This window comes from Pundamilia nyererei, unplaced genomic scaffold, assembly GCF_000239375.1.
Source record: "Pundamilia nyererei isolate P.nyererei 1_Seehausen unplaced genomic scaffold, PunNye1.0 scaffold00187, whole genome shotgun sequence".
Lineage (NCBI taxonomy): Eukaryota > Metazoa > Chordata > Actinopteri > Cichliformes > Cichlidae > Pundamilia > Pundamilia nyererei.
In genome coordinates, this window is record NW_005187588.1 from 305042 (window position 1) to 318828 (window position 13787).

The 13787-nt window shown below is 40.3% G+C and overlaps 1 protein-coding gene across 9 annotated transcripts in view; it reads right to left on the reverse strand.

Moving 5' to 3' along the window:
- The window catches only part of adgrl3.1 (adhesion G protein-coupled receptor L3.1), a 119996-nt gene that overhangs the window by 63621 nt on the left and 42588 nt on the right, over positions 1 to 13787 (reverse strand). For all 9 annotated transcript variants that reach the window (XM_013914341.1, XM_013914337.1, XM_005747019.1 and 6 more), the window contains exon 5: positions 990 to 1099. In XM_013914341.1, the coding sequence (XP_013769795.1) occupies positions 990 to 1099 (110 nt within the window). The remainder of the gene's footprint in view (positions 1 to 989; positions 1100 to 13787) is intronic.

The following is a 13787-nucleotide window of genomic DNA, read 5'->3' on the forward strand; positions in this document are numbered from 1 at the left end:
TATGAGGGCAAAATTAAACTTCTTTACATCTCTTTGGAAATTGACTTTTTGATACAAAGAATGCAGAAATAAGCTTTTCAGTTCCAACTCCGTATGTCCTCTTGACTGTATTGCTTAGAACTGTTCTACCACAGTCATGTTTATAGCTTTACAAGCCAGACATGGCTTATAAAGTCAGGTAATATGAAGAAGAAAACAATTAAAATTAATCTCCAATCCAACCTGACAGCAATCTTTGAAAATATCAAGCGGCGTTTGCTGATAAAGTAATATTTTGGCATCGTTACTTTGTTCACCTGAAATTTTTAGTTAATGATTAACATACCTCTTCTCATTTCATTGGAGGTGCAATGTCATTTTGACGCATTCCCTTTTCATCTTTTATGCTTCACCTTACTTCTGTCTGGTTTTGTGGGTTTCACATATGCAACTGCAGCCTGAACAAAGTACCTGTAGATGCCTGTTGTGATGGGGAAATGACTGAGGGGCTGGTATTCGCACGAGATTTAACTTTTTCATTAAACAGACACAACCAGCTGCATTCTAACTTTGCTGGAATGTACTGAAAAATAAACATCAAGGACAAAAAAAAAAAATCTAATCCACTAAGTCATCACGCTGATCCCTTATGCATTTGTTCTGAAGCGAGCTGTAACCCACATTCTAGTGGAAAAGATTTTTAAAAAGCCGCACGACTGTTTCACTCTAGTGAATTTCCCCTCTCAGTCTCTTACCACCTGGTCAAAGGTCACATCACCATCTGTAATCATCTGAGACTGCCCTTGTTTCTCATCCTTGCTACCTTTGACTTTCCCGCAGGGGGGGAGAGGCATAAAATTATAACTTCCACGTAAAGTTACTGTGGGATCAAGCTGCTGAAGTTTTTGCTGTGAATGCTGCTGCCTGGCATAACAAAAACTGCAATTTATTCATATACTGAAGAGTAGTGAACTATTTAAAAAAAAAAGAGAGAGCGAGAGGGTACTTACTGTAAGGAACACACTCATACTGGACTTCGAGGTATTTGTATGTGCCGGGGCAGGGATCGGGAAAGACGTCGGGGCCGGCCACCACAGCACACTGCGTACGGTTGTTGCATCTACATAGATAGATAGATGGGATAGATGGATAGCGTCAGTTGAAAACATCCACAAATCAATTGAAAGACCTGTAACATGATACAATTCAGCGGCACCACAAACTACATTTTCCAAAATGATCGCGCAGCTGAATCAGCCTTCTCTAAAAGGTTTAAAACAAAAACGGAACACCACAGCCATCGAGGAGCCGGGATTTATTGGAGGGCTGTTGTACTGGAGTTGCATCATTTTTTTTTTTCAGCTGGAGCCCAAGCACGCTACGCCGCAAAACGCATATCCTGATATCATGTGATATAATGTAGAGCGAGATCTATTTTATCCGCCGAGTCATCCTGACACTCGAGAGTCTTCTGTGCTTAAGGACCCTTCATGTTGACACTAGAGCAGATGATACGGCCTTACCCGGTACCTGAAGTGAACATAACAGTAATGGATTCACCGAGTTCACTTGTACACAAAGGTGGCCCACAATGGATACAGAAGTGCTGTGGCACAAGGACACTTCTGCGTTGAATGTATGTGGGTGTCTGTGTGTACCTGCACGAGTGTGTGAAGCAATAACCTATACCTTTAAGATTATTTTGCCCCAGACTTTAGATAATTAATTCTAATTACCAGGGGGCCCTCTCCTCTGACACACAAAAAGTAAGTATTACTCACTCTTATTAACACAGGTTATGCAAGGCAGCACACGATGTAGTATATACCCTGTGTGTCTTTTAGGGTTTCTGCTTACAGGTGTGTATATGAGCACCTGTGAAAATACATACATGACATTTACGTGTCAGTTTCACTGAACATTTGAAAGCTGCTCGTCACAACCACAAAAGATTTGCTGGTGCATATGTTATGATGATGCATGCATGTAATAACATAAAACGCACACTTTATCTTTATCTTCCAAGTTTAAACGAGCTACAAAAGCACACGACTGAAACATATTTCTTATACAAGAATAGCAACAACAGACAAATGAGAAAAAGCTATTTTTAAAATGCTTTCATATTAATTAGCACAACTTCTCTTTCCCTCTGTGCACACCTGTCATACAGAAGACATTTACATTCAAAACATTCAGATTCTCCCATTGAGATATTTTTAATGAGCATACAGAACCCCCCAAGTCACTTTTCCTACAATACCATTCAACGATTCGCATAATGAAATATTCATAGGAGCTAATTTAATTATTAGTTCAATATTCACATGTAACACAGAGAACTAATGTAGCCTAGAAAGAACTAACTGCCTTAATTTTTTTAGCTCGGCGTCTCTCGCTGACCAGCGTGTCTCAGATCACGTGAGGGTTTATTGGAATTTGTGATGGTTTCAAAGTCTTTGTGTTGTGAAGTCTGTCATAATCTAACAATACCCACCCATCTTCTCTCCCTCCTCTCTTTTTTCTCGCCTCTGTGCTTTTTAATTTCTTGCCCTGGTACCTTCATCATCGGTCACCTGTCATCAGTGCGAGCTGTGGGCTGAGGGGGGGGGCAGGGGACACAAAACTGACACAGTGCCACAACTTTGCTCACAGCACCCACCAAAGGTCACGAATGGCTGGCACTCACTGGTGAATCAGAGCACAAAACTCCCTTTAACGACCTCACATAACTTTCTAAAGTTAAAAAAAAACAAACCAACAACTAGCCGCTAGTTATGATGTCTTCACACTGAAGAGACACAGTGGCTGAGAAAGCTCAATATAAGAAAAGAGATGGAGCCAGCCAGGAATTGCTGTGAATTTAAGCTTATTTGCTGAAAGCACAAATGAATAGCCAACTTTAATAGCTTCAAAAAGTCACAAAACGCATCTATCTTCTTATCACCTGGGCAACTTAGAGCTCGCGTCTGGAAATATTTGCGGTGCTAGAGATGTCAACTTGATGAATGTTTTCTTAGTTATGTTATGTTTCGAGTGTTTGCATGTGTTATCGTGGGCTGCGGCACTTTGAACTCTCCGATTCACTGAAGTGACAACCCGTCTGAAAAAAAAGGAGTAAAATATTCCCATAAATGTTTATGTTTCATGTCTAAGTCCTGTAAGATTTCCATATCTCACACGATGATTTACACATGGAAGTGACATCACCTTTGATCACCTGTAGAATTATTTTGTGCCAAAAAGTGCAAAAAAGGTGCCACTTTCATGAGTAAACCATAATATGAGACACAAATATTATAAAAAACACATAATAGTGAAAACATTAAAATCGAACAAGTTTTTTTTTCTGTTTCTTGTACATATTGTTAAAACTAACAACTGAAATCAATATATATATGTAATTTATTACACTATATAGTGTAATAAATTACATTAAATCATATATGCCTGATCCAGGGAACACGGGCTGAAGAAAACAACAGATAAAAATGAGTTTAAGGAAAAACTGAGAGACATGTTAGGCTTTGCAGTAGCCATGGGTATAGGTAATTGTCAATATATTTCTGCTTCAGGTAAAAAAAAAATGGCTCAGGGCTCTCATGGCTGAATCATGAGCACTGAAGGTTATGGACTATTATTTTAAATAAAAGCTATCGAGCAAAGATTTGGCATAATCTTCTCTTGCGAGCTATATCTCTCTGCTATCACTCCTTCTTTCTCTGTCTATTTCTGTCTGCACTACCTTTTTTCTTCCTCCCCACACTCTCTAAGCCAAGATAATAAACCAATTTCTTTTTTCAGCCTTTGTCCTCATCCTTCCCGCCTAGGAATTATTCCTCACTGTTCCTCCTTCTTTGTCTCTCATTCCAACTGGCTGTTTTTTCCGTCTGTTTATCTGTCTTAAACCCACTTAGCTGCAGTTTCCTAAGTCACACCCAGATATATGTGGTAGGCCGCTTATTGCTGCTGCCGTTCTCTCTTTTTCTCTCCTCTCTCCCTGCTTAATACTTTTCTCATCCCCGCCTCCCTCAGGGCGTCATCTCCAGCCTCCCCCTGTTTCTCTCTCGATCCCTCCATCCTTAGTAAAGCCTCTGCTGACGTCACCGTTCTGTCTGAGCCAGTAGTCTGAGTCAAGTCCAAAAAAGACTCCCTTATGTTCCCAGTACCTCCATCTCATTCTTTATTTGTCAACATTACTCTTATTTCCTCACTGCCAACATGTTTATCCAGAAGCCTAACAAAACACGAGAACATCAGCAAAAATGTACAATTCCTGTCCTCTCTGCATTGTGACCCATGATTAATGGAGGAGATGCAGAACATGCGCACACACACGCGCACCTTTAGAATTTATTTTTTTTTCCCAAACACCAAAATGGCTCTATATATTTTTTTCTCTGTGTTTTTCTTAGAGTTGGCAGAAAAGCTCCTTTTTTTAATTAGCATGACCACATCAAAACAAGGCAGTGGCCTGGATACCGCCTGGCCCGCTGGCTTTCTTCCTTGCAACGTGCAACACACACATGCACACGAACAAACTATTCACTAACAAAGCCGAGCTGTGGCAGGCAGGGAAAGAGAAAGCTGCTATGCTGCAGTGGGTGCTGCTGTTGTTCTTGTCTCTGATGTTTTTCACTTTGTTTGGCAGACCTCCCTTCACTCCATCTCTGTCTCTATCCCTCATATAACTGACTGATGATTTGATGAGGCTGACGCTGCCTGTTGGAGCGTGTGTGGGGTATGTTTATGCATATGTGCAGGCGCATGTATGTCTGTGAGCAGATGCAAAATGGAATAAATATTTGAGTGTTTGTCTGCGAGTGTGTGCGCGTTTGTGCGTGTGTGAGTGTGTGCGTGTGCTAGAATGCAGATGTGTTGAAGAGCTATATAATTACAGAACAAGAGAGAGCTGGGAACTAATCCTTGTGAGTTGAAAGAAGTGTCTGAGAGTGAGTGACGCATAAAGCTTCTCCAAAGTCCTCTGGAATCAGTGTTCGAATACAGTGAAACCACTCCAGAGCACTCTGTGAGTCATCTACAACTGTTTGTGAACATGCTTAACACACACAAACGTTCTGAATATCATTAATCTAAAAAAAACCCAAAAAAACCCCACTGAGCTTAAAAAAACAATTAAATGAACTTGAAGATACTTGAACTGGACTAATATAGACATACATGTATAGAAACTACTCATTTCTTTATGTTTTTCTAGGAAAATGGGAAATAGAAACTGACTTTCTACTATTCCAACAGTCTTGAAAGTTAATACTTTGTACGACCGCCTTTATTATTCAACACAGCCTGAAATTTCTTTGACAAGCGTTCTTGTAATTTCTTTAGCATTCGTTTCCCAGGTTCCTTGAAGGACCTTCCGAGCTCATATTGGGATGTTGGCTGCCTTTCGTTTCATTCTCTGTCAAGATAATTCTTCGCTGCTTCAGTAATGTTCTGGGAAAGCCAATCCGACTGTTCCACTGTGTGTTTTTCTATCCAGGTATGCTTTTACTGCATTGGAAGTGTGTTTGGGATCATTGTGATGCTGAAAAATGAAGTTGTTGCCAATCAGTTGCTTTCCAGATTGTATTTCATATCTGCATTCATGATTCAATCAGCTTTGACAAGATCCCCAACACCAATGGCTGAAATACAACTCCAAACCACGACAAAGACTCCATCTTCTTTTACAGATGGCTGTAGACACTACTTGATCTCCTCCATACATATTGATGATATGAACCAGAAATTTCATATTTAGATTCTGCTCTCCACAAAACCTGTTGCTACTCATTTTCGTCCATTTCTTGTTTAAGCGTCTTTTCTTTTTGACCGCGTCACTTCCACTGAGACTATTTCTGAAGACCCTTCAGTGAACAGTCATTATTTTCCCTGTGTCTTAAGGATGTTTTCTCTTTTTTTTTGTTCTCCACTTGTTCAAATTCCTCATTTTTTTTAAAGGCTGCACATCATGCTGAGATATGCCAGTTTTTCAGCTAAAAGCTCTTTGGGAATCACCTTGTTAGTTTAAAACTCTTATTTTATGCCCTTTTCTTAGACTCAGTTAAAGAAATGCAAATAAGTTTCTGGTCACCACTAATATCAGTGACAAAGTGACAATATATACCATTTAAAACTGCTTCTTTGCTAACTCGTTTGTTATGCGTAGACAACCCTGGTTAGTCGTTTGAGTTAGGTGCCTTTTTATGCTTGAATAATTCATAGGTCAGTGTTATGTGGCTTAACCAGTAAAGCACCCATTCCTCTGAAAATGGTCAGGTACAAGGATTAGGATTATTACAAGGAAGAGAATATTGGAAAGAGCCAAACATTTGCAAATAATGACGACATGTTACAGGTAATGTGTTTCTGAGGGACCATTTCAGGTTTAAGAGATCAGTAAGATGATAAGACTCATGTATCCCTTCATGCCTCTGGCTAAGGCACACATAATGCCAAAAGCTGGAGCTCTCACAGTGGATGTCTAAGTGTTAATGTAACATTTGTTTGCAGCTGTGTTGCCATCGTGGAAAAGTGCTCATTTGCAGCCACTTCAAAGCCATACAATTTTCTCAAAGAAAATAATACAGTAAGGTGGTGTATCTTAAGCTCTCAAAAGGACAATTAAGTGCCAAGAATAAAACATTTATGTGAGTTAGCAAAATATGACATAAACTCTTCTCTCTATCATCACATATTGAAAATGAATACCACTCAAAAGTGGTGGCTCAGGGAGGTTGGACATAGATAAGTCTCAAATGGGTGATTCTGTGTCAGCATTGGCCTTGCAAGGTTCAGGGATTTAAAACAGGAGATGGTGTGTTAATGTAATTTCGACCCATTAAATGCAAAATTTAATAAAATTGGTAAAAATATCGCCGTTACCACCAGTACTGTGTTTCATCACAGTTGTTTACAGCACAGGGTGTGACTGGGTGCAGTACCCTTTTAAGGAGCAGGCTCTATTTCAGAAACTTTAATACGGCCTTTTTGTAGCATCCATTTGTCCCTAATGCAACTATAGACACAACTTGAACTCTCAGTGATGACACTAAAACGATTACATAATACAGAAAAAACTATTAAATAACGAGAACTATAAGTTATGTTAATTTCTAATTGTTTATATTTACATATTCTTGGAGGATTTTGCAACATGTTTCATAACTGCATTATTGAGCATCTTTCCTTCTTTCTTTTCACACCTGCAGAGGCACTGATGGTTTAGAATACTGAGACATCTCCTGGTAGATCTGCCTAGGAGTGCTGTGCAAAGCTTGAAGCATGCAACACGGACTCGTGGTCTGCATAATGTCACCATTTTATTTTTGTCAGCTTGTTCACCCACACTGTGACGTAACTTGCAGAAAGACTGGATTTCTTTCTTTTTTTTTCCTTTTTTGACAGCTGGACAGCTACACAAACCCAGAATCAGGCAGTTAGTGGATTCAATGATAGAAGAGTCTGATATGGCTCAACACAAAAATATAGACAAAAATATAGAAATCTACCAAGAATGGTCCAGTTCCTGTTGCAAAGGAAGCGGCATTTTGTTCTTAAATACCCCATCAAATTTATCTATTGCTATGATTTGTAACACTGGTTACTGTTGCAATAAATCAGATACATTTTGTGAGCTTTTAAAATATAAAGAAATTCAACTGAAATCTACAAAGTAGCAAAAATTAACCAGTGTGAGTTGAGCATTCGTGTGTTTGTGAAAGTAAGGGGGGAGCCCAGAAGATGATTTCAGAGTGCTCTTCATCTCCTGTGCGAGTTCAGGAAAACCCATTTGACAGCAGATAGAGCCCATTCACTATATCTCACAACAGGATAAAAACCTGTTAGGCTGACCACTCACTCTGCCCCCCTCACACATCACATATGAGATTCCTCTTCTACTGGCCTCATTTCTACTTTATTAGCTCCCTGATGTGGTTATACACACATACACAGGCCTGTTTGGAGATGGACAAATGGAGTGATGGGAAAGGATGCCTAAAAGGACAAACACAGAAGGCAGGACGTGTGGAGGGGTGCACAGGAAATGTGATTTAATATATAATTGAAAAATGATGCTAGTGTTGTGAGTGACAGAGGTAAGGGAGCAAAAGAAGGCGCCTATATATGTGTTAGTGCAAGCCTGAGCACATGTGTACCATGGGGTATCGTGAAGCAGATGCAGCACATCCTCTGCCAGCCCCACCACACCACACTTATGAAGAAATGACAGATCTGCCTCTCTCTTTGTCTCTCTCCCACACACATAGACACAAACATTCCTCGGCAGTCCCCGAATGTGTTTCTGTCAGCTCTCGAACAGCCTGTCAAACAAGCCACAGGTAAAATTACGTTGTTTTCCCTACTGGGAAAAAACTTTGAAATGTGCTACATTATTAATATTTGGTTGGAGGATGCCACTCTCTCCTGTTTTCTCCTATATCTGTGTGTCATGTGATATTTTTAACTTTACAATATTCAATGCACAGTATAATATGGGATGTTGTTATTACTGTATGCTGTATGTGTGTAGCTCCTGTAAATGCAAAGCACCGGCTCGTTTACCTGTCATTCTCATCCATGCACAATAGGATATAATATGAAATGTATCCTGATAAAAAATGATAATCTAATTTTAAGTATTATAGACTTTATTTACACATAATATTATATACTTCCACCAGATAAACCTCTTCTTATCTTAGAAACAGGTTTTGTTCCTAAAAATTAAACCTAATTTAAATTTCAGCTCACTTAGTACCGTTTTAATTTACGCCCCTTGAGCAGTTATGATCTTAGGAAGATTAGATATTAACTCTGCCATTTAAAAACAGCATGCACTTGGATTTGCAAATTTGAGGTTTTTGTACCACTTAAGGAGAATGAAAGCAGATAACTGTGTTGTTTGCATAAAAAATAAATGCAGCATTTGATAAGTATCACAAAGATCAAGAAGAGCAGTGGTCCTAACATCGACCCCTGGGACACGCCTCTTTGATACGGGAAGAAAAGAGGAAGAAGATCCAGCAAAGTGGGCCTACTGTGTTCTATCTGACAAGTAATTTTAAAAACAACTGACAGCATTCCCAGAAAAGTCCTTATTATGTAGTTTATCCACCAAAGTGGCATAGACAACTATGTCAAAAGCCTTCAGCAAATAAAGAAAAGCAGAAATGTTGTATGTTCCGCAGTTCATTGCCTCAATAATGTAATTTACCTCTTAAATAGCTGTGGTTATTGTGCTGTGCTGTTTTTTAAAACTTAGTAGTTAATATTTTCTGTATTTCTGCTATAGGCCTGCAATACCCTGGCAACCTGCCTAGGGTGTACCCCTGTTCTAGCTGCACAGGCTCTAATACACGAAACCCTGAACTAAATGGATGCATGAATGGATAATAGTTCTGCTATAATATCCGTAGCTAACTTGAGAAAATCTAGATCCAGTTTTTCAGGACTTGCAGTCTTATTAGCATTCAATTGCTTTAAAGCTCTACAGATCTGTTACATCGAAAGGAGAAAAGCTGAAAGACTGAGCCATAGATTCAATAAAAAGTGCTGCAGAGTGAGCCTTCTGTTCAACATCCTGTTTTAATTCTGGATGTAAAGTGTGCTTGAACATTAAATACAATTTAGATTCTCAGTGCAATCCAACAACCTGCATTCAAGTCAGCAAAATCAACCACTGACACACTTCTGTGAACAGATAAAACATTCTTTAAAAATTAGCTACAGTAGTTGTAAGCTTGCTCTCATACAGAGAGCCATTTGTATGCAAATGACAAATGGCACACACATTTCTGAGTCTGCATAATGCCTGTGACATTGTTAAGATAATATATGATTTAATAAACGATGACAACACTATCAGATTTCAGTATGGCAGGTAGAGATGTCATATATTAGTTTTTTTTCCATTTCTTATATGTCAGAAAAAAAGAAATGAGTATAATTCCAAGTGGAACGAGACCGAATGTGTAATGCATGTTAATTCATTGTTTAGAAGTGGCCTAGTTTGGGAGTGTATGATATATGTTATGTGTGTGGATAACTAATGATTATTACAACTAAAAGACTGTTTAATAATAATAGTAATGATGACAATGTATGTCTTATCATAAACAGAGGCAAACAAACCCTTTTACCCTTCTAGCTTCTGAGCAGGCTGCCTGCCAAGTATAGTTTTTGAGCTCCACCGTCTCTCCTTTCCTCTTCCACCGGTAGCCATGGCAACTTCCACGTCGTCCGATTCCAGGACACACTCGGAGAGTCTTTCTCCTGATTCCACCTAGTAACATTCCTTAGCTGATATCCCTATGTCTCTCCCAACCTTGCATCTCTCTAAATTTAAATGTGACACCTCCAACTCCAACACATTTTAATCCAAACCACCTGCTTACACGAACCCCAAATCCTCCTAAAAGCTAAAAGATGAGCGTGTTTCAGACAGATGTGCTGTCTTCTTGATTGGTGAGACGCAGAGGAGCGTGCAAGACACCATCACCATCAAGACGACCGAGCAATGCTACATCAAGTAACTGACTAGTAGAATTTAGTCAGCCTCACCTCATAAAAAAATATGGGATGCTGTGCTTGTGCAGGGGAGACGAGGGCTGTTCCTTGTGTCCTGGTTTGGATTTGTGCTTCACTGTCAGCGTCAAAGTATCAAGTCAGTCAGGTAGTCAGTCAATGTCTACAGCACGCCAGCATGTCTGAGGCACTGATTCACGTGCCGTGCTACTCTCTGGATGTGTCAGACTTTGTGTGCATGTGTGGAAGAGAGAAAAAGAGAAAGCGTGTGGTGTCTCAGGCCGTTCTCAGGCAGCCATGCAGCTTTGGTGCTCAGTGAAGCATGATAACGAAGGTTAGCAGAGCTATGGTGAAAGGAGAACAGGGTCAGATGGTGGAGACTTTGACATGTGGAAATACAGAGGTTTTGGGAAAAGAGAACAGTTGTCAGTTTGGGTGAAAGTATATTTGCGTGGGTAGACGGAGAGGAATATAGAAAGAACAATAGAAAGAACAAGATCATTGTTAAGATTATAAAAGACCCCGTGTGTTCATTCCTGTCACATATCTGAGGGAAAGTTTCTGTCAGTGTTTCAGTGTGCCAGAATCAGTCAGTCTTTAAGTACGACTTTTCCTATTCGTCTATCTGTGTTTGCGTGTGCGTACGTATGTGTGTGGGTCCTAATTACCACACTGAGCAAGGGTGACAGTTGGGCCCCCAGGGTGCCGCAGGGCATCTCCTGTAGCCGTGGCGACTATGTTAGGGTGGTAGCACAAGCACAGACACTTTCATACACCAACATGCACACACACACATACACATTAAGTAGGACATTTCCAGATATGACCTCATTCAGTGGGAAGCAGGGTACAGTTAATGGAGGGAGGAGAGAAGAAGAGTGAACAGATTGAGACAGAGCAAGTCAGAGATAGATATCATAACAAGATATAATTGTTAATATCCTGGTGAGTCCACCTCTGCAAGAAATCTCACACCCAGAGAAGAAACACAGTCACAGTCTCAGTTTCTGTGGTGAAAAACTTCAATTTAGCATATTGTTTTTGGAGTTGGAATCACTGGGCTTTAGATTAATGTAATGTTTGGAGCATTTATTTATCTGCCCCTCTGTCACTATCTGTTCCAGCTCTCTCTTCTTATCCTTCAGCTTTTACAGAGATGGATTATATTCAAATGGAGAAGTAACATGACGTGCAGGTATGCCTGGAAAAAAGTGCCAGACTGCATGGCATAGTTTGCTGGTTAGAGAGTCTGAGACTGCAGCACACAGCTAACACTAGACTGCAGTCTGCGATTCAAGTGGTTTTCTATAATTCAGAGAGTCAAAGGAAAAGAACTTCAGAGGCTGCTTTAGAGTCTCCCACGTGTGTAGTTCAAGCTTGCTAGTGCATGCTCAATAACACATACGGACTCGTATGCAAATGCATACAGCTAAAGATGAACACACTCAGACATGTTCACACACAACCACATATTCAGTACATATGCACACAAATACATTCACATGCTACACTACTAGCCTGGAGCTTTGAAGGCTTAGATGCAGTTCTAATAAGAAGGAGAAGTTGAGCAGGCTTAAGAACTAAGAAGAAACTCTCTATTTCTTTCTGAGCGCAGTATGTGTGTGGGCAAGAGAGAGTGTGAGTATGCATTTAACAGCTGCCACGTGCTTTCACATATGCATGTGCGTGCCTTCATCTGCATGTTAGTACGCAGTGGTGGTGTTAATATGTGTTTTTACAGCCATAGTGCACCTAGAATCTTTGGGGACACACTGAAGGATTCATCTGGAGACCTGGGTTGTCACTCTGGCCGTCAACCCCTAGCATCCTGGTTCAAAACAGGGACAAAATATAGAATTCACTATAAAAGACAGGAAACATGTAACCTATAAGGCTTTGCATTTTAGCCTCAACCTCATCTCTCCCCAGAGTTGAGGAAAGAAAAAATCAAATGGAAAAACAGGAAAGCCAATGAAAGCTAAAACAGATGGTAAGTGAGAAAGGAAGAGTGACAGTGAGGGTGGGAAACAGGGGGTGAGAAGCAATTTGAGGAATGAGGAGAGAGTAGAAAAAAAATACCAAGAATGGAGTGACAAAAATTGAGATATCAAGAGGGTGACAGATGGGAGAATAATAAATGAAGCATGTTGTTATTTAACACATCCAAAAGAGACGGGGAACAGAGGAGAAGGGAGAACAACTCCCCACCCTTGTCTCTCTTGTCAAAGTGCCTTCCCTTTGTGTTGAGAGGCGTCTTCAATAGGCATGGAAAGGGAGAGAAAACGAGAGCAATCGAGAAAAAGAGAGGTGAGAGCGGAAAAAAAAGGCTGAAGGGCCAACAAGGTGACAAGGTGGGAAAGGTGGTATGGAGGTATCGAGGGAAAGTCTGTTTGAAGTCCAGAAGTAATTTTCTATCACGATAGCTGTGGCAGAGGCAACAAAACAGAGTTTGTGTGGCCGCGTGTAACGTCCACACATTCTTCACACTATCGACACTTGCAGCCTCAAGTGCGCGAATGCATGTGTGTGAGATTAAGAGGGAAAATCTGAGAGAATGTGCTGAAAGGTACTTGGTCCAATTCTGTAGCATCTCCAGAGAACTCATCAAGTCATTTTTATGTGAATAAATCACTATCCCTGAAGGCACTTCGGCATTTTGGCTCGCAACTCTCTCCCGGTGTAGAACTGCACACTCAACCATCAAATGTCTCCTCATATAAGTCACTTGTGACACATATGCATGCAACCCAGCCACACCCTAGCACTAACCGGTACTGTGAAATTCATCCTGACATTTAGGAAAATAAGTATGAAGTGCAGTGCCAGTGGGGTGAGTCTAACAAAGAATGAAAAATTGAATTATACTCACAATGCCTTAATTTAATATCAAAGGTAAAACCTAAAAAAAGAAATAATTAAGCTGCAGAGACCTTAAAACAAAGGATTTTCAGTAGTCGTTTTCAAATAAAGGTGCCTCTGTTCAAACCCTGATAAAACAGAATGAGTCACTGAACTGAGGCCACTGTATCACTAAAACAGATTAAGCGTAACTTTCATGGCCACGGCTTCGTTTCCCCTTCAACCCAGTGTATCCCAATGGGGAGATAATCTGGGAAATGCAGCGGTATCAGGTCCTTTCTAGGTTGCCTGAGAAGCCTTGTGAGACCCTCTGGAGATATGAGGCTTTGATATCAAGACCAATTATGTGGTATAGGCGCACACATCCACGCACACAAACATTAGCACACACACACACACACACACACACACACACACACACA